Source organism: Aspergillus stella-maris (assembly GCF_047715825.1).
Source record: "Aspergillus stella-maris strain CBS 113639 unplaced genomic scaffold BDV14scaffold_75, whole genome shotgun sequence".
NCBI classification, from domain to species: Eukaryota; Fungi; Ascomycota; class Eurotiomycetes; order Eurotiales; family Aspergillaceae; genus Aspergillus; species Aspergillus stella-maris.
In genome coordinates this window covers 66,190-90,282 of record NW_027396869.1, presented here as the reverse complement: position 1 = coordinate 90,282, position 24,093 = coordinate 66,190, and the positions used below count along the sequence as shown (strand labels likewise).

The window sequence follows — 24,093 nt, the reverse complement described above, 5'->3', positions numbered from 1 at the left end:
CATCGCCATCGCCATCGTTGATTTCATGAGAGCGGGCCGGTTGGGGCTACTCGGAGTATAGGCACCTAAGCTACTCCGTATTGCCCTGCGCTTACCGCAGAAGCCGCTTAATGTTCGATGTATTGAAGGATGTAAGATTAGAGCCTGATCTAGACTAAGATGTACAGAGAAGGAGGCTTCTGGGGCGTTGAATTCGCCGCCTCTTTTACTTCAATAGTTGCTACCCCTTGCGTTCTATAGTTGTGGTAATTGAGGTATATTTTGTACTCTGTATGCGACGTAGAGTGCACGCTACGCCCCTCGGACGTTTTGGTTGTCTGTCTAGCGATCGGGCCGACCTGGGCTGTGTGCTATGCTACGGTATGTTTCTTTGTGCCTACAGTCCGAATCAAGGTAGTATGATGTAGTGCGGGCAAGAAGCCGATCTCGGCTTCCAGTAGTTGGGTATGATTGAGTCTCACCGTCTCAACTGAAACATCGTTTCCTAGAGACTAAGGTAGAGGGGAGCTGGAGTAAGGTAAGGCTAACGGCCAACTCTCGGTCTCGGAGACCGCGGGCAGCGTCCACGTTGATCGGATTAGATCCATCTACTTGATGTCATTGGCTGTTGGACTTGGATATCGGATGATGCATAGAGTTGTAGTGGTGTACGAGTACGCCATAGGTCAACAAAATGTATAGTGATCAAGTAGAGTAGAGCAAGAAACGAAGACACCCAGCTTACAGTAAGACAATACACCGACACCTCCCAGGATCTCAGGACCTCAAGGAACCAGTTTCAGTCGGTGGTACAATTTGCAGGCGACACGAGCCGTCCGCGTGGACAAACCTTGAAGAACCCGACAATCATAATTCTAATCAGAATCAAATCTGGGGGATAAGATCAAGGTTAACGCTGGGATTGGACGGGCGGGCGGGCACCTATTGCAGCATTCTAGAAGGGCATGTGCCGTGTGCCATGTGAGGGGCAATTGCTTTTTCATTAACGGTGAGGTTAAATCGGCAATGCAAAATTATTATCGAGTCGAGTCGGTGGACTGAAGAATCAAGATTCCAAGTCCGAGACTCGGGGATACGGAGGAAAGTGCTGGTTGTAGTAAGTAGAATTGTTTCTCGCTTACCTGGTTCATGGATTTCCTCGGTGGTGGTTTGCTCTGGTGACTGTGTTCGTGTCGTCTAGCCTTTTCTGCGTTTATAGCGGTAAGCCCTGAGTCCACTTACAACAGGTCGTATACTTGGTACAGTGAGTAGACCCTCCATAAAATAATAGCTCCAGATTCAGATCCAGCCTCTTAATTCCGAGGTGGACTCACCCTGTAAATCATAGACCATGAAGCCTACGTAATTCCGCATGCCCCTCCATTTCCCTGCTAGATCACATTCTAGATCCGATCGGCTGCCAGGTGAGCTATCCCATAGGCTCGCACTTGCTTTTTTTTCTGCTGGGTCTTCAGGTTGCTGCTAACTAATAAAATCAGCCTGTTGGTGCCCGACTGCTGCTTTCTTTTCCCTGCATGCTTCTAGCCTGGTCCTGGTCCCGCTTCTTTCTCCTCCAACCTGCAGACTGCATCGGTAGTTTCGTGACACTGCACGCACAACCGTTTCACTTGTTAGAGTTTATGCTTTGCCAATTGACATCGTGTAGATGCAACCAAATGGGGCAGACTAGCCTTATACAATGGGGTTTTGCGAGGGGTCCACGAGCGGCGGCAATGACTCGAACACAGTGGCAGTGGAAGTGCGAGGATCTCCGTCAACTCTGGTTCATGGCATCGCGACGGCTCAGTCGATCGCACGTGCTTGGCGCGGCTTCGAGATTAATTCGTCAATCCTGGCGGTGACATCGAGATTGTCGAGTGTAAGCCAAGAGGATCACCCTCCCAAACCTAGCTGCTAGCATGATCTATGATCCATGATCCTCGTCCAGTCGTTCCAGCACTCTGGGACCAATGCCTTGCTTTGAGCCCTGTAAAACTCCGACACCGACTGAACAACCGGCGGATATCGGAGGAGCTGAGCATGGCATCAGTCATAGATTTGCATCAGCTTATCGGTTGTAGTAGTCGACTGCCCCTGCACTGGTGTGCGACTACTGCAGCGATCCCTCGATCTTCTCCGCGGTGCCGGGCCCCAAACTGGGGAACGAGCGGAGAACGCCAATTGCCGGCTGACAACACTTGTTTGAGATGTCCTCGTTGCTTTTTTCTTCTGTGACTGCGCTTTGAGCTCTGCTAAATGAGGATGTTCATCGAAGCTCGTATTCTTTGCAAATAATACCTCAGCCCGAACCACAGTGGAGGCTGTCTCGGACTCTAGCCTCCGTCGCCCGTTGCTGGTGGGACGACGCTGGGACCTAGATCAGGTCACCGTAGGTCACCGTGCCATGAACCATTACTCGGGTGATTTTGGTGATGTAACAGAGTGTGAATACATTGTAGGTATAGCATCGTGCAGTCTGGGTATACCGCATAACGTCAGGATAGACCTGCCGTGTCTGTCTGAGGACCTCGCTAAGACGAGCCCTTGATTGATTGATATGATACAACGGCAGGCGGACAAGCCCGCAGATCTTCTCCGCAGGCCTATTCTGGTGTGGACACTGGACACTGGACAAAATGGTAGGTATTGAGTTCAGTCTAGTCTCATCGTAGAGTCTGTGCAGCTTAACCGCCGCTGCCGCTGCCCATCCTCTCTTGCTTCTTTTCCCTGCAACCACATTGGCCCGGACTCTGCCTCGAGCGCTGATTTTCTACCATTTTTGCGCTTTCTGGAATTTCCCTGCTGTCGTCGTCTGACGCTTTGGCGGGACTGTCTTGGTATTGCTGCTAGTGCCAGGGTTCCTCTTTCGCCTCCATCTGCCCTGTCATCGACTCTGCACAGTCCAATCGATGAGCTTCGAATTCGAGCCACACGAGCGACTGCTTCAATTGTCGCAGCAGGATTGGTAGCTGCTTTCTTTTCTTCTTTTTCCCTTTTTTTTATTCCCAGTCTGAGAAGTGGGAATAACATCCCCTGTCACTGCTATTCAGTCCTAACCTCTAACAGTAGATGTGCCCGGCCCCACTGCCTGCACTTGTCGTCTTGAGTGTCGCCGCCGAGATTTGATCGAGACGACCGACGTTATAAGCTCCCAGGTCGCCTGCTTTATTTAGAGGTCGTCCTCTGCCGGTTGCTTCCACCGGATATCAGTCTCTGGTTCTGAAATCTTGGGTCAACGTGGTTGTGGTCCAACTTTCCAGCTTTCCAAATCCTCCCGCTTTCCCCTCCCAACGCTCTCCAAGCATCGGACCATCGCCGTGCGACTCCCATCTCACCCGACTTCCCTACTCCTTCCTCTCATATACCTCAGATATTCTTTCTCCAGACTCCTCAGATACGTCCCTACAGTGCCGCATCATCCGATCACTGTCACCCTCCGCCTATCGCCTATTCCCGACGATCCTCCAATCGCCGACTTCCCCACGGGGCTTCGCCGACCACCGATCGCACCTTGCCCAGAGCTCATGGCATTACTTGTCTTGTCGCATTAACCCTCCGACTTGCTCCATACGCCCTTCCTTCCAGCCGATAAGAGTCTGATCGATGAACGGGTCCGATACTCGAATTTTCGGAGCTCGTCTCAAGGGTATTGGATAAGACATATAGACAGACGGACTACGAAAAAAGATATCCGAGGTCTAGCCTATCACTTGGCTACCGTAGTGTTAGGATGACCTTCGCCGTTGCGACGATGGCCCCGATGGATCAGATACACAAACGGGATGCCGATCAGGATTCAGAAAGCCCTGAAGTCCAAGAGGCCAATGCTCCTCCCCGCAAAAGAAAGAGGACTCGCAAGATCCAGGTCGACCGCAAGTTTGACTGCTCGTTTGAAGGGTGCAACAAAAGTTATTCGCGCGCCGAGCATCTATATCGTCATCAACTGAACCGTATGCCATCAATCTCCCTTTAGCAAACCGCTAGCATGGTTACTGATCCTTCGCTGTCTAGATGCCCCCAAGCAGATCTATCGATGCGATTTTCCCGACTGTTATCGCTCCTTTGTGAGACAAGATCTCTGCGTTCGGCACCGGGAACGTCACACTACGCAAGGGTCACAGCTGCAGAAACGGGATACCTTTGCGCAAACCGCTTCTACACATACCTTGCCCCAGATCATCAACACCGCCTCCCAAATAAACCAGAGTCGAGCCCCTCCTGTTCTGTCGCCGCCGGACTCTAAACGAGGCTCAACGGGTCCGGACCAGCCTATTACCGCGACAAGCATTCCGGTCTCCTCATCCCCGACATCTGCTGGCTTCACCCGACCGTTCCAAAACTACCAACCTCGACACCATGCGCTCGATGCATCGGACTCTCCCTTCTCTCAGACACATTCACAAGATCTTGCCTCTCCCACTACCTCCATCACCTTCAACTCTCCACTGCAGCGTCCATTACAAGCTGGTGCCAACACCCGCCATGGGGTGCACTCACCACCCAACGAACTAGTCCCGCGCTCAGCACCTTTGGATGCATCTACTGGTAGACCGCACGATGTCAACACTGGGTTTTCAGAGCTGAACGGGTCAATAGTGAGCCCTCCTACTTATACTTCCCAAGCAGGCTTGCACATTCCTGTCGATGGATACTCCGACATACCGGTGCCTTCTACGTCCGCCCCACTCGAACAAATGGGTGGCTTTGGGGCTCTTGACTCCATGGCCGGAATGATGACACAGAACTCGACGGTCGGGGATATGGGGTTTGATGCTCTCAACTCGGCAGTTTATCCGGTCTTCGGAGGCGAGAGCAACCGATCCCCTTTCCATATGGGTGACGATTTCACAGCATGGCTGTTTAACGAGTCGGGTCCCGGATCGTCGGTGGCTCCTTCGGGAAGGATGGTACCTGGTTATATGGACGGACAAATACAGAATCCGTTCTTGGTGAACGATCCTACCTATGGGAACTTCATGAACAGCGTCATCCCAACCCACCCGATGAGTGTCACCAGCATCCTCGACCCGGGTTCTCCGCGAGCCATCATGTCTGAAGAAAAGCGCCAGGAGCTACTTGATCTCATGTCTACTCGGTTCAATGAAGCGGCGTATTCCGCGGTTGCGAAGCGGAAGGATTCGTTGATGGATGGTGACATGGACGACGATAGCCACGTTTTGAGTCTGGCTAAAATGCAAACCTACATTGGGTCATATTGGTATCACTTCCACGTCCAGCTACCGATCCTTCACCGACCAACTTTTGTGGCTGATAAAGCGCCAAACCTGTTGCTGCTGGCAGTAATGGCTATTGGCGCCGCCACACTTGACACCATTCACGGGCAAGAGGTGACGGAAGCAGCATCAGAACTGGCTGACTTTATCATGTGGCATTTGCGTTGGGAGATCTTTATGGAGGGTGACTTCCGGCCTCCAGCCAAACTCTGGGTCTTCCAGTCCCTGTTGCTCCTGGAAGTCTATGAGAAAATGTACTCCACTCGTGCTCTTCACGAGCGAGCGCACATCCATCACGACACAACCTTGACATTGATGCGACGGGGTAGCTCCCTTATCGGCCGCCACTCGTTTGACTCGCCTGCGAGTTTGAGAGATGACCGACAGACCCGGTCAACTTCCGGTTCGACAATGACACCAGATTTTGCAGCCGACGAATCTTGGACGCATTGGATCAAGACAGAAGCCACTCGGCGAGTTGCATTCGCAGCATTCGTTCTCGATTCAACGCACGCTACAATGTTTGGACACTCCGCGAAGATGGTTGCACATGAGCTACGTCTGCCGCTGCCCTGCGACGAGGCCCTCTGGTCTGCTACTAGTGCTTCAGAAGTCGCTCGAGTACAGGCCAGTTTGCAAGCCAACGGAGTCCGACCGGTCATGTTTCTAGACGGCCTCAAACGGACGCTTAACGGACAGCGAGTGCGAACAAATGCTTTTGGTCGGACAATCCTCATGGCCGGTCTTCTCAGCGTGAGTTGGCACATGAACCAGCGCGACTTGCAAGTAAGCTCTCTTGGTGTCGCTCATGCTCTTGGTGGTCGCGACAAGTGGAGGTCTGCACTGCTGCGTGCCTTTGACAACTGGCGCCGCGACTTTGACGAGGCTCTTGGACAGCCCGGCATAGCCTCGTTCCCTGGATTCCGCAGCCGATATGCACTCGATGAGGATAATGTTTTCGAGTCGCGAGATGTGCTGCATGGCCTCGCTCACATGGCTTCGCACGTTGACATTGTCGACTGCCAGATCTTTGCAGGTGCACGTCGACTGATGGGCCGCTCCATTACTCCGCGTGACTACAATGCCGCTCGGGAGAAGATGGTTGATCGCTGGGCGACAAAGGCATCCGCCCGCGACGCCACCTTTTACGCACTCAAGTTCCTGGCCGAGTGTCTTTTGGACAACCATCATGGAAGCCCTGATATTCATGGTGAGCTTTACTGCGGTCGCGAAGACTACCTCCTTAACCGGCCGTGGGTGATTTACGTCGCCGCCCTCGTCGTCTGGTGCTACGGGTTTGCCCTCGACGGGCCGATCCCTCACACACCAGCACTGTCGACGGTCACAGAGCAGCGACAAGACATGCAGGCGTTCTTGCGCCGCGTGGGTGGCTGCCGCGAGCCCAGCGATCTGGAGTCGATGCAAGGGCGCAACCAGTGCCTGGGGTTGTTGATGATCCTGCGGGATGGGTTCGTCAACGCGCGATGGGAGCTATTAGCAGAAGCATCGAATCTGCTGGGCAGCTGCATTGATAAGTTGAGGGGACAGTGATGTAAATTTTGATTCGTATATACCCGAGTCCACAGGACTGACTTTGTATATGGTTTGGTTTGGATTTGGATAAATCTGGAAATGGAGTATGGAGGATATGAGACATGAGAAGACTATGGTACATGTGCTATGACTAGATATCCTTTGCAATAGATTCTGTATGTTATTGTTCTATATATATTGTTTTGTATAGTCAGGGAGTGGTGAAACCGGCTAACAAAGCGGGCCCTCCACTCGTTACCACAACAACGGCAGCGCCAGATCTCCGGTCTCCCCAATCTCAAAACTGTCCCCTCTCGCATTCCACACCCGGATTCTCTGTTGATTATCTGAATTCCCCTCCAGCAATCAATTGATTTTTCTGCCCTTTCGAAGCAATATACACGCTCTGTCCGGATAGCACCAACAACAAATCACCATGGTACGTTACGTCCCCGTCGCCCCGGTCGCTGAAATTCAACCCCTCGTTTGTTGCCCCTGCAAGGATCAGATCAGAGCCTCGCATTAGCTGTTTAGCTGTTAGTGCAGCCTTGGAGACGGAAACGTGCTCAGATCGGAGTGGGAGTGGGAGTGCCTGGATCGCGCCTTCCATTGTTTTGCTGGCTTCATTCAGCTGAGCCGCGGTTGCAGTGCGTGGCGGCTGTCTGGTTCCCCGGGTCACAGTCACACCTTACGCCCAAACAACCTCAGCTCAGCCAGCCTGCGATCTTCATCGAGTCCTCATCTGCAACCTCACATTCCACCTCGTCTCTCTCCATTTCTGCAACTGCACTTCAAGCACACTCTCTATTTCTCTCCCATCTGTCATTCCCCTACTTTCGCTTGCAAGTTGTTTTCTCTGTCAAGATGTCCCGCTCACCAAACGTCAACGATCAGGCCTCGACAAACTACAAGGAAGCCTTCTCGCTCTTCGATAAGCGCGGCAGCGGCCGCGTCGCTCTCGAGTCCCTCGGCGACCTCCTCCGCGCGTGCGGCCAGAACCCGACGCTCTCTGAGATTGCCGATTTGGAGAAGGGGATGGGGGGTGATTGTACGTGCCACGATACCAACCTCCCTTACCAGTGACGGCTGTTGTTGGGTTGACTATCTGATGGGCCGGTGCTAATGTGTTTCTGTGCTTTGCAGTCGACTTCGAATCCTTCCTGAAGGTCCTCAACCGCCCTGGTGGCTTCCGTGAGCCTGGTGAGCCGGATGAGTACTGCCGTGGGTTCCAGGTGTTTGATAAGGATATGACGGGGGTTATTGGTGTTGGTCAGCTGCGTTATAGTATGTGATACTCGGTACTTGGAATCAGTTGGGAAGGTAGAGTGCTAACGATGGAAGTCCTTACGAACCTCGGCGAGAAGATGACGGATGACGAGGTTGACGAGCTGCTCAAGGCTGTTGATACTAGCTCTGGGGAGATCAACTACACCGGTACGTACACTCCGTTTATCTGTGGCTTGGGGATATGCTAAATTACTCACAGATCTCGTTCGCACCATCCTGGCCAACTAAACACGATACCCTTTACGTCCTCACGATTTAGCCCTTTTGTTGTTACAGTTACACCTCTTCATAATCTATTCGATTACCTTCTCGATGTATCCAGACTGCGCTAGTGAATGAAATAGAACATATATTTCAACCATCCACACTTCTATCGAGCATGCTAGGGTTACTGCTTAAACCAATCCTCCCACTCCCGATCCAAAACCTTCATCTTCTCCTCATCACTCATATTATCCGTCTCGCTCAATGCCCCAGGGAGTAGATAAACCGCTCTATCTTCTCCCATCTCTCCTTCCAGCCCTGTTGTCGTAGCTGTACTTGTAGAATCAACAGGAAAATGCACCCCATCCAAAAAATACCCCACAACAACCCGACACCTCCCACACCTTAGAAAAACCCTCTTCTCAAACCCATCTTCCCTTCTTATCAGCGTCGGTCTCCGATCGCGCGTACTGCTGGATAATAGAATTGTATAATGGTTTTGTGTTTTGGATTGAGTGTTCTCCGGAGACGTTGATGTTGATGGTGTGTTGAGGTTGCGCAGGGGTAGAATCATCGCGCTATCGAGAGACTGGTTTTTCCGTCGTGGGAGCGTGTCATAGTCTCTTGTTGTGGCGAGGAGGAGCGTTGCGCAGAAGCGGCAGTGGTGCGTTTTTATGGAGAGTGTATCCGGCGCAGGAATAGGTGTTGAGGATGTCTGCTCTGACATTTTGGTGGTGCGGCCCTGATATATTCGAGAAGCAGGCAGAAGTAAAAAGGAAGCAATGGTTTTTCCTCGGCGAGAACGCAGGCTTGGACAGCGTTGCTGGGTAGGTACTAAGTAGTGGGTGGTCGGTCCCGGTATCTGAAAGGCTGTCTGTTGCGGATGAAGGTCTCGCTTTTGTAGAATGCGCCTTTCAGAGCCAGCGGGATCTTGGAATCGCTCGAGAGGAGAGTTAATGCAAAGATAGGAATCGTTGGGCGTGCTGCGCAAAGCTTAGACTCGAGATGTTGAGATCTTGATCTAGACGGAGCTGGAGCTTGGAGTTTTCGCTGCTCCGCTGCTCGGCGACGGTTAATCGCTGGACCTGGTGTGGGGACAGCACTTATCGATAAGCCCGATAAGAAGAAAGTGATAAGATATGTCTGATAAGAAGGTATACCGTATAAATACCAACCACCAAGACCGTCGGACTTCAAGGTATCTATTCTTCCATGCTTTGCAGTCTGCGGTGTCGCCGCGCAGACAGTAATATCTCTGACTTTTTCCTTCTTTATCGCTATCTTATATTTTGCTAGATCCTAGCGAGCTGGGCTGACCTGACCTGACCTGAGCTGCCCTACCCAGTTACGTCCCAGACAAAAACTAGGTGGGTAGTAGGTACGTAGACAGTCAGACTCCATCCTATCCTAGTCCTAGCTCTAGACCAGGGCAGACCAGATGAGAGCCCTCCAAGCACAAGCACAAGTGAAAGCAAAGGTTATGATTACATCCAGCCGCACGAAAACAGGGCATCATCTGCTTACTCTCTACGCTCGGCTCTAGCCTCTACCTACCAATTATGAAACCAGCGGCCCAACACGACACGAGACGAGATGAGATGAGAGGGCTTATATCTGGGTCTGGGTCTGGGTCTGAGAGTACCATTACCATTACCACTACCAAGCATCGAACTGGGATTGGGGCTAGTACTGCGAATGCAAATGCAACTGCAACTGCAACTGTATCGTCGTCTTAACCACCCAGACCAGAACCAATGAATGTCCATGGGAGGGAGCGGGTGAGGACCATTGGCGCTAGAACCTGGATACTACAGTACCTTACGTGCTGCATCCTGAGAACAGGTATGTACCCACTACCACTACCTACCCTGCGGTGTGAGCTGTTAATCCGGTGAGCTGAGTAGGTGGGTATGGGTATAGGCAAGGTAGGGGCTAGAGCCTGGTCCTTGGAGGCTGGAGGCCGGATTGGGACGTTTACTCGCCACTTCCAGGGTTGTTGTTTCGGCAGGTTGGGAGTCGATGACGGGTTGTGGTGCTGTGCTGATTTTTGTAGAGTAATAGTAGGTACGGGTTGGAACTAGTTTGTGGGCTAGGATGGCTGCTTGGTGATACAGTACTACGCTTGTTTCGAATCTAATGTGAATGGATATAAAGGAGGATTCATGCTTTTGGAATACTAATTAAAACATCTAGATCTTCAATGTATACACATAGAACAGAAAGAAGAAGACAGGTACAACAGTCACACCCAGAAACGAGAAAAGATCATGTAAATCCAAAACAAGACGTGCTCACATTCCGTGCCTTTGCAGCCCACCGTCCAAGCGCCATCATGGGAAAAGAGTGCGGATAGAGCTCATACTTCATGTAGAACCAGTTTGGAAACCCGACGCCCGTAAAGTGGTCCTCGTTCCAGCTTGCGCCTTTTCCTTTTCCTGAGACTTCAGCTTGCGTGCGCAGTAGATAGTCCACGCCTCGAAGAACAGAGTTATCGGTTGATGGTAGGAACGCTATTAGACCCATTAGGGCCCAGGCTGTCTGAGAAGGTGTTGATGGGCCTTGACCGGCTAGTTTGATATCCTTGTATGAGTCGACTGACTCGCCCCATCCGCCGTCTGGATTCTGGACAGACTTCAACCAGTGGATGGCTGGCGGGACCATGAGCTGGACACACTTTTCACTTGTTGGGATCTATCTTTCTAATCCGCAGAGCACGTTGCTCGTGCCGTAGATGTAGTTCACGCCCCAGCGGCCGTACCAACCACCGAAAATCTCTTGATTCGCAGCCAGAAAGGTAATAGCTTTGTCTGCGGAGTGGCGAATGCGATGAATGAGCTGGGCAGGATATCCGTCTCCTTTTCCATCTTGCTGCTCAAGTATCAGACCCCAAGCTTCTAAGACCCGCCCTGTGATATCGGCGGTCGCAGGGTCACAGAGACAATCCATATCACTGAAAGGAATCTTGTTTAGCCAGAGGCTGTTGTTGTCCACTTCATAAGCACCCCATCCGCCGTCGGTATTCTGCAATTCAAGAAGAAACTCTGTTGCGCGAAGTACCGATGTCGAGTGTACGGAGTGACTATCCTCTTTGACGAGGGCCAGAAGCGTCGCCGCAGTATCGTCAAGATCGGGATAGTATCGGTTATAGTATTGAAAACAAAAGCCACCGGGCTGTAAACTTGGGCGGTATACATGCCAGTCGCCGCGGGTTTTGAGTATTTGTCTGCTCTTGACCCACATCATGGACTTTTTTGTATAAGGCCTGGAAGCAGGCAACCCGGCATCGCACAGACCGACCGTCATGAGCACCGTATCCCAGACTGGAGAAACGCTTGCTTGCATGCGCTCGCCAGCAGCATCCCGCCAGCAGAATCGCTCAAGAGCCTCAAGCCCACGCCGCATAGGGCTGGATTCGACACTGTAACCCTCCAGCTGGAGCGCCAAGAGACTATGCGACTTGGCCGGGTATATACCAGCCCAATCCCCCTCTTCATCCTGATGATCCAGAATCCAACTCATGTACTTTTGAATAGCATAGTTCCTCGTAGGAAGGAGGCGCAATATTCCCCCGAAGTTATGAAGAGTATAATCAATAGCCCACAACCCTAGTCGCATAAACTCGGATGACTTCGGGGCATAGGGCTCGTTCTTATTTGCCGGGTTGCACCAAAGCTCGTCAAGGTAGTCGTTCGAAGAGGAAGTACCGTTCGGAATGGTATATATCGGTCGATGATGGCGGACAACGAGTAGAGGAACGATGATTGCGCGGGCCCACGAAGACAAGCGATAGATGTTGAGAAAGGCACTGTTTGGCGCGAGGATGAGCTCCGCTGGCATCTCCGGCACTGCAGTCCAAGGAAAGAGACCAAAGGTAGCAAGAGTAACTCGGGTTAGCATGCGCACTTTGGCGACTCCTCCGGCAGAGAGCGCAAAGAGACGGGCTTTTTCCATGGCAGGATGGTGAATGGAGACGCCAAAAAGCTTCAGGGCAAAGTACGCCTCGACGGTCATGGAGATGTCACCGGCAACATCGTAAGCCAGACTCCATGACCCGTCCTCACGCTGGTCGGAGAGCATCCAACGTATTATGGCATCTTTGTTCAGTCGATCTTGGGTGCCCAATGCAAACATCAGCATCACATACTCGGCGGTCATGGTCACGTTTGATCCGGTCTCGCCGCACCAGTGGCCATCGCCATGCGCGATACTGTGTGCATATGCACCTGCCTTCTCGAGAGCACATTGAACCTCCTGGCTGAGGGCTTTTTCGCCCGTAATAGCCATCGTGGTGGTCATCTTGCAAGCCCGTGCCCACGGGAAGGATCTCGGGGCCTACCGAGCAACATAAGCCCGACATTTGATGGCCTGCCATTACGACTTTCTGTGACGGTTGCACTTTTCTTCAAGCTTGAGAAGAAGAAAAAAAGAAAAAAAAAACCTGGTTGCGGACAAATTTCGTCAATGACTCGCCCTTACAGGAACGGCGAGAGCTGTGGATCGTGCTAGGGGTGCAACTAATCTCATATCATATGCATCAGACACAGTCAAAGACCTATTCCGATGAGACTCATCGCAATGCTGCAAGCGGGAGATCGAGCCACTGACGTGACAGTATCATCGATTTGTTGCTGTTGCTGAGTTCATGCTCTGATAGTCCCACATACTCAGGTCTGTTCTGGGCCTTTGGCCCCAGTTCAGCTGAATCAGGGCACCCGGACCACAAACCCGGGTCTAGAATTTCATGATTGAATACCTGCAAGTCCGGCGGATCGAGAAATGATCTCCAGTAGATTTGCGCAGATCAGTAATTTCTCGAAGCCTGCAGTCTCATTCCTGTGCTTCTTGCCTGCATATTCTCCTGTCCACAGACAAGATTTGCCACCAACCCGAAAGGATGGACATCATTCTAGCAGCTCCCAACCTATACACTGCGATTTTAATTTCCTTGACTCCTTTATTACTTGTCATTGCGCGTGCGCGATGGAATCCGCCGCCGTCTTATCCCAAAGACGTACCGTGGCCGGGGGATGGGGAAGGAGTTTTCTCGAGATTGCGGTCATGCTTTCGAGGGTGGCCTTTTCTTACATCGAAATTGCAAGAAGGCTATGAAACGGTAAGCATTTTTGATCCGAATCACTTCTTCGCTGACAAAACAGTTCAATCGATCCGGTGAACCGTTCGTTAATCCCAACTTCACTCTCCGCCCCGAGGTCATCCTGCCCCCCAAGGATTTGGACTGGCTCCTTCGACTACCTGACAATGTCGCAACACCAGCTGAACAAATGAATGATAACCTTGGGCTGGCCCATCTGTTTCCTACCATACGACCGATTCCTGGAGAGAAGATAATCATGAGCACCATTAATACCCACTGCAACCGACATGCGAGCCGTATCCAGGCCGATATATATGAGGAACTGAAGCTGAGCATGGACCGGGAATTTGGCACGGACAGTTCCTGCTGGCAGGACGTCAAGGTGACAGAAGCTATAACGAACATTGTGCGTAGCGTGGGAGGGCGCGTCGTCTTTGGGCTACCGGTCTGTCGCGACGAACGCTGGTTGGCGTCTGCTCAACGTGCCACCAATTTCTTTGGTGCCTCGATAATGGCGTTCAGGTTGTTACCTTGGTTCGTCCTGCCAATAATTGGGCTGTTTCTCAGGCTGGTGTGTGACATTACTCGCATGCGATGCTTCAAAATCATTAGGCCTTCAATAGAAACATGGCACGAGAAGATCGTACGAGAGCAGCGAGACGGGATTCAAGATGCCACTGTGCCCTATAACCTAGCAACTTCAGTTATAAGGTCTTTGGTGAAGGTCAATGGCGAGAAGCCAGTGGATGTTCCGCTGATGTTCGCCACGATATTACTGATGGTGAGCATGATTTGCCAGGCACAAGATTTGTTGTTAACATGCAGTAGGCCCTTGCACCATTCAACATCTCTTCAGTCAGCGCGGCCTCGTTGATCTTCGATATCGCGAGCTCTAATCCTAAAGAGGATGCGCTGCAAATTCTTCGAGAAGAGGCTACCCAGCATGTTCGATCAGAAGAAGACTGGAACAATCTGGCATCATTCCTCGGCATGCCGTACACCGAGAGCGCAGTCCGAGAGTCCCTTCGGTTGAGTCAATCACAGGCTCGAGCACTGACTCAGACCGTTGTCTCCGACAATGGTCTAACTCTTCCAAGCGGACAGCATGTACCGAAAGGTACCTGGCTGGCTGTCGCAAGTATGGCGATGCATTTGGACGATCGCTACTACCTAGAAGCCAGATCATTCAAACCTTTCCGCTTCGTCAAGGAGGGAGATAAAAGTACAAACACTGCCGAAGTTTCGACGCAGACCGAGCTCAAGACCGAGGCTGAGGTTGAGCGATCGAGCAACGCGCCATTCCTTGTTTTTGGCGGCGGACGACACCGGTGGTAAGCATTGCATTTTGTTTACCAGCCCTTCCGAAAACGCTGACGTTTTGCAGCTCCGGTCAAGCATTCGCGCTTCACTTCAACAAGCTGGTCACATCGTACCTCGTAACACATTATGAGATCGAGCCGTTGGCTGCCAGGCCGAAGAACTGGGAGATTGCGGATACTGTGTTGCCGCCGCGGGAAGCTGTGGTTAGGGTCCGTCGTCGTGCCGCCGGAATATAGTTCTTCTATCTGGAATGCAGTTCTTCCGGTGCAACGCAGATCATATGAGTAACGCCAACGGTGTGTCAAGTCGTGGATTAAATAGAGTCATATTGTCGTTGATTGGAATCCAACGATATCTTTCGCTGGACGACCTGAATTTGCGTAGCGGCGCCTCATTCATCCCTCTTCCTCCCCCTAGGCAACCAAACCCACCCCCAAAGCATAACCCCATAAAGCCCAACACAAATCGGATGAAGAACCCAAACCCCCGATTTCTGCGAAACAAGCCCCGTAACAAGCGGTGCAACTGCACCCCCTGAGCTCCCTGCACTACTTACAACGCCCAGACTCGTAAGCTGCAACTTCCGCTCAAGGACACGGCTAAAGACTGCCATGGCGCAGGGGTATATCGGACCTAATAGAACACCGATGATTGCCACGGCAATGGCATCGCCGATAATAGAGGGTACAAACCAAAGTACAATCTGGAACGCCAATGCACCCAGAACAAACCCTGCAACACAGATTTTTTCGCCCAACCTAAAGGCTACTGGGGAAAGAAGGAGTCGACCGAGCGTTATCCCGCCCCAGAAGCCCGCCGTGATGTAGCCGATTGAGGAGAGGTTTGCGGAGCGGGACGTCTGCAGGAAGGAGATAACCCAGCCGGAAATGGAGACTTCGGCGCCTTGATAGGCAAAGATGAAGAGGGCGCCAAGGAGTGTTACCTGGGACTTGAGAGCAGGAAGGAGGACTTTTCGGTGTTGGCTTTGGTCTCGGTGTGTAGAATAAGTCTGTGGCGTCGATTGTCGTGGTGATGTACCGGCTTCTTCGAGGGGGATATCTGTGCCTTGGGGGTCCATTGGAGTCCTCACAGGAGATGTAGGGGGATGAGGAGACGAAGCGTCCTTTTCATAAGACCAAAAAGCCCACCCGGCAAACGTCGCATTCAGAGCAACAATGCCCAACGCGACAGCATAGAAACTAGACCAGGGTACACCGCTGCCTGCAATAGCCGTTCCAATAAGTGGTCCTACCGTACCGCCGAGCCCATAAGCACTGGCAGAGAATCCCAGCGCCGATGTCCCATTGCCCCAGTTCGCGCAAAAGACGTTATTCAGCGCGAGATTCAGCGCCTCGCCCAAACCTATTAGAAGAAACGATATCACGACGGCTGGATAGGGTGGGGTAGTCACGATAATGAGGTAGCCCGCGCCCATGAGAGCCTCGGACACAATGTACGCTTTGGCGCGTCCTAGTCTGTGCTCGAGCATATCGGTCAGTGGCGCCGCGGCGATAAAACCAATTGCGTTGGCGACGAAGATCAGCGAGACGATGGCGTAGTTGACGGAGTAGTAGGATTCCATGTATGGGAGGAGCGCGCCGGGGACGCTATCGTTCAGGCCGTTGCCCAAGGCCATTGTGCAGGTGCTTAGGAGGCGGAGTTTCGCAATGGGTGGTTGGGGGGTTGTTCGTGAGGGGACTGCAGAGATAGGAGGGGTTGGTGCTAATGTTGGTATATTGGTGTGTTGGGTAGAGGCATCGGCATTGCTGCTGGAACGTGGTTGTGATTGTGATTTCTGGGAGGATGGCTCGACTGTGATTGCAGCAAGAGGATGCTGCAGCGGCATGTTGAAGGTAGCCATGATTGCGAGACTCGAAATAGAATATAACACACTGCCATGGATATATTGAGGAGTGAATATACCATCTCAGTTCCCTATGGCAGACTATTGTTGTATTTGTAAGCTCTCTACTTCTGATCAGTGCTATGACACCCGCACCCCACGGGGCGGATATTATTACCTTGTTTTGGACCTGCAGCTGGGGCGATCCCAGAGCCACGTCGAACATTGAGAGTGCAAATTCCGAATTCAGCAGGATTTAAGTAATCATCAGGGCACCCAAACGTTATTGTAGCTAGAGAGTGGAATCGAGGCCGAATCGCGAGTCGGCGAACTGATTCCTCCGCGGCAGAGTCGTGTACTCCGCATTGTGTTGCGCTTATGCATGGAGTAGGTATGGATTCGCGAAGCAAGAAGACCACTATTAAGAATAAATGACGACATTCGAGAGAGGTTGATGGTTATCACTAGCGGTACGTTCGGACGCTCAAACTAGAAATGAAGGCTTGAATCTCTGAGCGAAAGAACGAGAGTGGAGGCTTCGTGCACTGCTGCAGCCGTGGTCGCCCCTTCTATCGCGGAAAGGCCGCGATCGTATAGCATAACAAGCTTAGTACATCTCTCGGCCTAAGCGGAGTCACACTAATTTCGAGATAATAAATTGATTGCTCGCCGAAAGTCAATGGAAGAGGCAAGCCAACATTTCAGTGCTCATACCTGGATGGATGGATTGTCTAGCATGTGATATGAGCTGGCAGTCAGGTGACATCTTCCAAAGTGGACTCCAGTTTTCAGCTGAAAAGACTCCAGCTTCCCCACAGTTCTTAATTTGACTGCATTGCTACATCTAATTCCAGATGCCTACGAAGATAGTCTTGTCAGAAAGGAGCTGAAATAGAAATAGTAGGTTTGGCATATCTCATTCAAGTTTCGCTTTTAGGTCAAACGTATTAACAAGAGTAGGTTCTTCCCCAGACATGGACCAAGAACTCCGCAACTCCAAACCCATTTCAGCTGTCTAAAAGAACGATCAAAGAAAAACGCCAGTGTGCTAATTGTAGTGTAGGTTTCAAGCCCCATGACAGGGACGGACGATGCTAAGCTAAAACAAAAGAAAACACAAGATCACACTCAAGCCGCATCCGCAGTGGGGATGGGCTCGGGGATCTTGGTGGGCTGTTCGCCGGCCCGGACGACGCGCTGGCCTGAGCCATCGCGAACGTACTCGACATTCTCCTTCTGAGCGCGCTTCCAGATCTCGACTTCGCAGCCGCCGCGGATGACACCGACGCGCATGGTAGATAGGAGGTTGTGGGCGGCGTTGGAGTGGTAGTAGACACCACCGTTGAACATGGCGGTGGCGTCCTTGCCAATACCGGAGTTGATCATAGCCTTACCACCGGGATGGTCCTTGATGAAGTCGGTAACGTCGTGGACAACACCAGCGATGGCAACGAGGCCACGGCCGCTTTTGGCTTGCTCGACGTAGTCGTCCCATTCCATGACAGGGAGCTGGTCAAGGGGAGTACCCCAGTCGAGGACAGCACGCTTGCGGTCAAGCTTCTTCTGGAGCTGCTGGACACGGCCCTTCTCGATTTCATTGGCACGGAACTGCTTCAGGTCGTAGGCAAGGCCGAGCTGCTTGCAGATCCAGATGGTCCACTTGGTAGGGTCGTACTGGTGCCATTCGATGGCGTTGCGGTAGTCGGAGGGGAACTCGTGGTGGAAGTTGTGGTAGCCCTCACCAAGGGTAACGAGAGCAGTGATCACGTGGTCACGCGGTGAGTTGCGGTCGTCGAAAGGCTGGTCACCGAGCCAGTGAGCAAGGGAGTTGACGCAGAAAGTGGCCTGCTGGACGAAGAAGATACGCAGAATACCGGCGTAGACGAAACCGCCCATCCAGTCACCCCAGCCGAGTCCAGCAACGAGCATAGGCACAGCCAAGCCCATGGCGAAGACGACCTTGAGGTAGTTGCGGTGCTGCCACACAACAACGGGGTCTTCGTTCAGGTCGGAGATGTCGGTACGGCCGATACGCTTGGGGTTCTGCTTCATGACCATCCAGCCGAGGTGGGAGTAGAGCAGACCCTTGCGGACGGAGTAGGGGTCCTTCTCGGTGTCGGTGTAGCGGTGGTGAGCACGGTGGTCACGAGCCCACCAGCGGATGGAACCCTCGACGGCACCACCGCCGACGGCAGCGAGCCAGATACGAAGGGGCAGAGTGGCGGAGTACGAGCAGTGAGCCCATAGACGGTGGTATCCTGTTCAAGTCAGCATGAAAATGTCGGTTACCTTGGGTACGTGCGTCCTACCTGCTGTGATACCGAGACCAGTGAAGAAGTAGTAGATAACGGCCCAGACGGCGGTCTTGAGCTGCAGCGGCGTCCAGAAAGCCTGAACGCATCCACCAAGAGGGATACCGATGATGAGGAACACATTCAGCCAGTTGACATGCTTGTACCAGTTGTGGCGGTTGATGGCAGTATCAGCGATGTGAACCTTCTTGGCTTCCGGAGCGCGAGGCCGGGCGTCCGCCGTTTGAGCAGACATGGTGATATGTGGGATCCTTTGTGTGAAGCCAGACCAAGCTTGTGTGAGAGTAGGAGAGTGAACAGTGGGGGAGGGACGAAGAGGAAGAAGATGGGGAGTTTTAAAGCGCAGGGGTGAGAAAATGAGAGGCGAAAAGTGCAAGGTCGAGGTCGACTTTCCACGAGGGCCCACTAAGCCGGATGTTGGGGATCTCACGGACGAGCAGCACCACCGATAAGGCGGAAGAACGGGTTAGCCAAAGAAGGAGGGCCGGAAAGTCAGAGCGAAGAGTGGCCCGACAGCTAATTGGGAGGCAGGGATCATGAGAGATCATAAGATTCCGAGGTAACGACTGAACTCTATAGAATATTCGCGGACACACTGGGCTGGAGATCGCCCGCGGACTGCCCTGAAGCCGCTGCCTTGGGGTTGTTGATGCTGCATGCACCAATCAGGAGCCTGCAGGAAACGGTTGGGGCCTCAACCTTTTTTTTTGGAAAATTCCTGCCGTTAGTCGCCACAGTGGCTCAGCCCTGTCCTGTGGCGGTGCGGGTGCTGTTTCCGCTGACTGTATCCACTTTATGTCATCATGAGCATAGAGTTATGTACACAATTACTCCAACTGATCTCCCCGACTCGTTCTCGAACTCCCCGAAATGTCCCGGACTAGAGTCCTCCACCGATCATGACATTTTCATGATTCATTGCCTTTTTACAAGGCAGTCTGCATGTCAATCAGTACACCAGAAACTTCGCGAACGACCACAGAAATCCAGACCTCGGCAAACAGCTGCAGGTACGAAGAAGAGAACTCTGTGGCAAACCCAGAGCTGTAGCTTGCATGCTCATCGATGTTCTAGCCTGGGTTCTACTCTGTACTCTGTAGGCCTAGACGCCTTGTGCGGGGACTTGGCTGTTCGTAAAGCAATTGACTAACGTCAATGCGTGATTGGCTGGTAGGCGACAGTACTTTTGACAGGCTGGGGTTTCTCCATGTTCAACTTCTTGCATCTTGAATCTTAGAGTATAACCCCACGGAGTCCTCCTAAGCGATGAACTGCAAGCGAACTGCTGTAGTCTGTAGGAGCTAAGCGAACAAGCCTCGTCAGCAACGTGGCAGACTCCGATCGCAGGCTCGGCGGCGCCCGGCTTAACACTGATAAGATTTGGGGCGTTTGGGGGCTCTCTTAGTCTCTTATCTCTCCAGCGAGTAAGACTCCGCATTCGGGCCCGGGGTGATAAGCTTGTCATTATTCATTGCTTCAGCTGAGCTCATTTTATCATGATCCCTATGTTGTATATAGTGCAATGCTTGTCCTCGAGCTATAGGACCTCATCAAGCCAAGTTCAACTGCCAAATTCGCCCCCAGACTAAGCGAGTCGATCCCCGCACGAGCGATCGAATCTGTTCTCCTCAATCTCCGCATGTTTCTTCGGTTTTGATCTTTACAACAATCAATATGGACGGGCCAGATCAGATTGGGCCAGACTTTGGCCCTAAGAGGACGATCGGTGATCGTGTGCGACGGACTATACATGCTTTCACCACCAAGGACGGCTTAGTAGGCGACTACGACTATGCCTATCTCTTTACCCCGAGGCTTCCATTTGTGAAGCAGAAGCGGAGGTCTGCCCCGTTCTTCGGCCTTGAGGACAAGATCCCTGTACTCCTGGCTCTATTACTCGGACTGCAGCATGCCTTGGCGATGTTGGCAGGAGGTATGAACTATGTCTAATTCTCCCCGGAGTCTCAGCTAACATATCCAGTGATAACTCCCCCGATCCTCATGGCCGGAGAGTCCGGCGCAAATTTTGGCTCCGAAGACTCACAATACCTCGTCTCAACATCCCTCATCGTCTCCGGCCTCCTCTCAGCAATCCAGATGTTCCGCCTCCACGTCTACAAGACCCGCTACTACATCGGCACAGGCCTGGTCTCCGTAGTAGGAACCTCCTTTGCAACAATCACCGTCGCAACAGGAACATTCAGCCAAATGTACTCAACAGGCTACTGCCCCGTCGACAGCGACGGCAACAGACTCCCCTGCCCAAAAGGCTACGGCGCCCTCCTCGCAACATCCTGCCTCTGCTCACTCCTCGAAATCGGCCTCTCCTTCATGAGCAGCAAACTACTCAAGAAACTCTTCCCGCCAATCGTCACCGGCCCAACAGTATTCCTCATCGGCGCAAGCCTCATCTCCAACTCAATGAAAGACTGGGCTGGCGGTTCAGGATCCTGCGGCACTGATCCCTCCGCGAGAACGCTCTGTCCCAGTGCCACAGCACCGCACGCCCTTCCCTGGGGCAGCGCCGAATTCATCGGCCTCGGCTTCCTCGTCTTCGTAACCATCATCCTCTGCGAACGCTTCGGGTCCCCCATCATGAAATCCTGCGCTGTCATTGTCGGCTTGTTAGTCGGGTGCATCGTCGCCGCAGCATGCGGCTACTTCGACCGCTCCGGCATCGACGAAGCCCCCGTCGCCTCATTCATCTGGGTCAGAACATTCCCGTTGACCATCTACGCCCCGCTCATATTGCCCCTATTGGCAGTGTACATGGTGATCATGATGGAATCAATCGGCGACATCACAGCCACCTGCGATGTAAGCCGTCTCCAAGTCGAAGGCCGCACATTCGACTCGCGCATTCAGGGCGGCGTCTTGGGGAACGGCATTACCTGTTTACTGGCCGGGTTGTGCACAATAACACCCATGTCCGTCTTCGCACAGAATAACGGCGTTATCGCACTTACACGCTGCGCGAACAGGAAGGCCGGGTACTGCGCTTGCTTCTTCCTTGTTATAATGGGGATATTCACGAAATTTGCTGCTGCGCTCGTGGCGATTCCCTCTTCTGTGCTCGGTGGAATGACGACGTTCCTCTTTTCAAGCGTTGCAATTTCCGGTGTTAGAATTATGTGTTCTGTTGACTGGACGAGACGGAATCGGTTCGTGCTTACTGCGTCCTTTGCGGTCGGTATGGCTGCTACGCTTGTGCCGGACTGGTTTAGTTATTTCTTTACGTATAGCGGAGATAATCATGCGCTTGAGGGGCTTTTGCAGGCTGTTGAGCTTGTTATGGCGAATGGGTTTGCGATTACGGGGTTTCTTGGCTTGATTTTGAATTTGATTTTGCCGGAGGATCCGGAGGAGGGGGTTGCTGAGTTGGAGTCGAGTGATGAGAGGAGGGATGGTGAGGTTGATGGGGTTCTTAGTGAGCGGACGGGGGTTGCTGGGTCGAGTGAGGGGAGGGAGCCGGGGTTGAAGGCTTGATATAGTGGCCTTTTAATGCTGTTGTTCGTTTTTAAATCATTTGATACCCTGATCTATAGAATTCATGTACTACAAGACACTATTATACATAAACATATCTATACAAACAACCCGACTCGATCATCTGCCCAAACGAACTCAAACCCCTTCAACAACCTCCCCCACCTTCAACATCTTTATATAACAGTGCTCTCCCCGCTCAAGGACCTCAATCCCATCATCCACTTGAATCCGACCCGTCAACGAATCGGGCACCCCCTGCATCCCCAAACAAGCATTCGTAAGATCACCCTTATCAATCCGCCGATGACTCTTCAGCGCCCTATCTGGTTCATTCCTGTGCCGGTGTCCAGTGTCGGGGTCAACATTGGGAAGTTTGCAGCGGATTGTGCGGGTGCATGTGTGGAGTACCAAACCTTCATCCCCGTTTTCAGAAAGTAATGAGGATTTCGAGAAACGGATTCGTTTCCAGCTATCTTCCTCGAACTTCTCCGGTCCCTGGATGATGACGTTTGCTCTGAAGCGCCGTATGCTCAAGAGTGGTATATCCTTCTTACAATGCTCGTTGACGTCTCGCACGGATGAGAGCGAGAGGATGTGCAGTGGATATGCATCCGCGAAGCCGGTTGTAGGTTGGAAGCCTAGGGTTTCTTTGCGTGGGGCGTTGCGGTAGATGTCCCGCGTGTGAGAATTTGACATGCGGAGGAGTGTTAAGCGTTTATCCTGACTAGCCGGGGCCTCTCCGGTCCCGGAGTCTGATGTGATGAAGCGGTGGAAAGAGGGCGGGATGTAGGTGCCATAATCATAGGCTAAGGGTGTATCTTTCCAAATTTTGACAGGCGTTGTTGGAACCGAGTCAACCAAAGGATGAAGAGGGACAGTGAACGATTCCTCCCTCGAGATGAGACCGACATGCATCCCGACTCGCAGAAGAACATAATGTAAACCGTTTCGTCCGATACGGGGGTAATAAACCACCATCACACCCTGCGACTTCACCTCCTCGAGCTCAGGATTATACCCATCAACACGTGGGTCTACAACCCATATATCAGGCCTCACAAGCGCAAGCTTATTGTAGCCCTTATTGCGGAGTGTCCGCGCAACCCACTCGGTCTTACCGTCAGAATCAGTCTCATCAGCCTCCGCAAAGCAAAATAATCGATCGAATTCGAATCCCGTGGGAACAATGTCAGCGGCCTCAAGCTCAATGCCCCTGCAGCTCTTGATAGGGTACGTAAAGAGGGCCTTTACGCGCCATGCTGGGAGGCCTTGCTCGTCGGTGCTGGATTCTGGGATGCCGGTGGTGAACTTTGGGTTAAATTCGTCGGCTAGATTGGTTTCAGTTGTTGGAAGGCCAAGTCTGCGACAGCCGCGAGGCTTGTATGAGGCTGTTGTTATGTGAAATTTGAGAATGAGGTAGACTGTGAGAAGTATAGTGCCAGTGATGGCGATAATGGTGTTGGTTACGACTGGGAAGGCATTGTACTGGGTTATTTCCGGCATTGCCAGGGAAAGAGCTCCCAGTTAGACTCGATGAGGTCTTTGCGGAAGTTGGGATGGATCCGTTAGACTCCAGGTGCAGAAATATATATTCTGAAAGGCAGGTGAACTCGTAGACTTAGCTTCTTCAAAGATTCTCACCCATCAGCGCAGCATGCCTTATCATTGGCCGGACACGCCCGGCTGTCGGACTTATCGGGCTTAGCGCTAGGGTGGCTATCACGTGCCAGCGTGTCACGTTTTTGCGGCGACTTCCTTTTTGGGCAGGTACGCGCTTGCTTCGGTCTCGCCAGCGGT

At 52.3% G+C, this 24,093-nt stretch overlaps 11 protein-coding genes across 11 annotated transcripts; 6 read left to right on the top strand and 5 right to left on the bottom strand.

Annotated features, from left to right (window-relative positions):
• Positions 1-1,356: 1,356 nt before the first annotated feature.
• Positions 1,357-2,013, top strand: BDV14DRAFT_182053 (uncharacterized protein). Its single transcript, XM_073770164.1, has 2 exons — positions 1,357-1,586; positions 1,671-2,013. The coding sequence occupies exons 1-2, from the start codon at positions 1,515-1,517 to the stop codon at positions 1,839-1,841; spliced, it is 243 nt and encodes an 80-aa protein (XP_073623681.1). The 5' UTR covers positions 1,357-1,514; the 3' UTR covers positions 1,842-2,013.
• Positions 2,014-3,397: 1,384 nt separating this feature from the next.
• Positions 3,398-7,043, top strand: BDV14DRAFT_138553 (putative C2H2 finger domain protein). The gene is made up of 2 exons (XM_073766285.1): positions 3,398-3,929; positions 3,991-7,043. The coding sequence occupies exons 1-2, from the start codon at positions 3,710-3,712 to the stop codon at positions 6,762-6,764; spliced, it is 2,994 nt and encodes a 997-aa protein (XP_073623680.1). The 5' UTR covers positions 3,398-3,709; the 3' UTR covers positions 6,765-7,043.
• On the top strand, positions 7,042-8,401 carry BDV14DRAFT_182048 (putative cytokinesis EF-hand protein Cdc4). The gene is made up of 4 exons (XM_073770163.1): positions 7,042-7,794; positions 7,890-8,030; positions 8,088-8,180; positions 8,233-8,401. The coding sequence occupies exons 1-4, from the start codon at positions 7,611-7,613 to the stop codon at positions 8,259-8,261; spliced, it is 447 nt and encodes a 148-aa protein (XP_073623679.1). The 5' UTR covers positions 7,042-7,610; the 3' UTR covers positions 8,262-8,401.
• BDV14DRAFT_182046 (uncharacterized protein) lies at positions 8,397-9,266 on the bottom strand. Its single transcript, XM_073770162.1, has one exon. It carries the CDS (start codon positions 8,962-8,964, stop codon positions 8,422-8,424), a length of 543 nt encoding a protein of 180 aa, XP_073623678.1. The 5' UTR covers positions 8,965-9,266; the 3' UTR covers positions 8,397-8,421.
• Positions 9,267-9,969: 703 nt separating this feature from the next.
• On the bottom strand, positions 9,970-12,787 carry BDV14DRAFT_211555 (terpene cyclase/mutase family protein; the record flags this gene model as incomplete). The annotated part of the gene is made up of 3 exons (XM_073776110.1): positions 10,953-12,787; positions 10,533-10,910; positions 9,970-10,272 (listed from the first exon to the last, which is right to left on the bottom strand). The coding sequence occupies exons 1-3, from the start codon at positions 12,531-12,533 to the stop codon at positions 9,970-9,972; spliced, it is 2,262 nt and encodes a 753-aa protein (XP_073623677.1). The 5' UTR covers positions 12,534-12,787.
• A 344-nt stretch (positions 12,788-13,131) lies between these two features.
• Positions 13,132-14,979, top strand: BDV14DRAFT_211553 (cytochrome P450; the record flags this gene model as incomplete). Its single annotated transcript, XM_073776109.1, has 6 exons — positions 13,132-13,350; positions 13,394-13,866; positions 13,900-13,905; positions 13,945-14,091; positions 14,139-14,156; positions 14,193-14,979. The coding sequence occupies 6 exons, from the start codon at positions 13,132-13,134 to the stop codon at positions 14,665-14,667; spliced, it is 1,338 nt and encodes a 445-aa protein (XP_073623676.1). The 3' UTR covers positions 14,668-14,979.
• A 64-nt stretch (positions 14,980-15,043) lies between these two features.
• Positions 15,044-16,513, bottom strand: BDV14DRAFT_204455 (putative MFS efflux transporter; the record flags this gene model as incomplete). The annotated part of the gene is made up of 1 exon (XM_073774526.1): positions 15,044-16,513. One exon carries the CDS (start codon positions 16,511-16,513, stop codon positions 15,044-15,046), a length of 1,470 nt encoding a protein of 489 aa, XP_073623675.1.
• A 588-nt stretch (positions 16,514-17,101) lies between these two features.
• On the bottom strand, positions 17,102-18,834 carry BDV14DRAFT_182038 (stearoyl-CoA 9-desaturase sdeA). Its single transcript, XM_073770161.1, has one exon. It carries the CDS (start codon positions 18,551-18,553, stop codon positions 17,624-17,626), a length of 930 nt encoding a protein of 309 aa, XP_073623674.1. The 5' UTR covers positions 18,554-18,834; the 3' UTR covers positions 17,102-17,623.
• Positions 18,835-19,249: 415 nt separating this feature from the next.
• Positions 19,250-20,219, top strand: BDV14DRAFT_138514 (uncharacterized protein). Its single transcript, XM_073766284.1, has one exon. It carries the CDS (start codon positions 19,457-19,459, stop codon positions 19,955-19,957), a length of 501 nt encoding a protein of 166 aa, XP_073623673.1. The 5' UTR covers positions 19,250-19,456; the 3' UTR covers positions 19,958-20,219.
• Positions 20,220-20,481: 262 nt separating this feature from the next.
• On the top strand, positions 20,482-22,293 carry BDV14DRAFT_204453 (nucleobase:cation symporter-2 family protein; the record flags this gene model as incomplete). The annotated part of the gene is made up of 2 exons (XM_073774525.1): positions 20,482-20,740; positions 20,789-22,293. 2 exons carry the CDS (start codon positions 20,482-20,484, stop codon positions 22,291-22,293), a joined length of 1,764 nt encoding a protein of 587 aa, XP_073623672.1.
• A 46-nt stretch (positions 22,294-22,339) lies between these two features.
• On the bottom strand, positions 22,340-23,944 carry BDV14DRAFT_182036 (MOSC domain protein). The gene has a single exon (XM_073770160.1). The coding sequence runs from the start codon at positions 23,797-23,799 to the stop codon at positions 22,432-22,434; it is 1,368 nt and encodes a 455-aa protein (XP_073623671.1). The 5' UTR covers positions 23,800-23,944; the 3' UTR covers positions 22,340-22,431.
• Between the last annotated feature and the right edge of the window lie 149 nt (positions 23,945-24,093).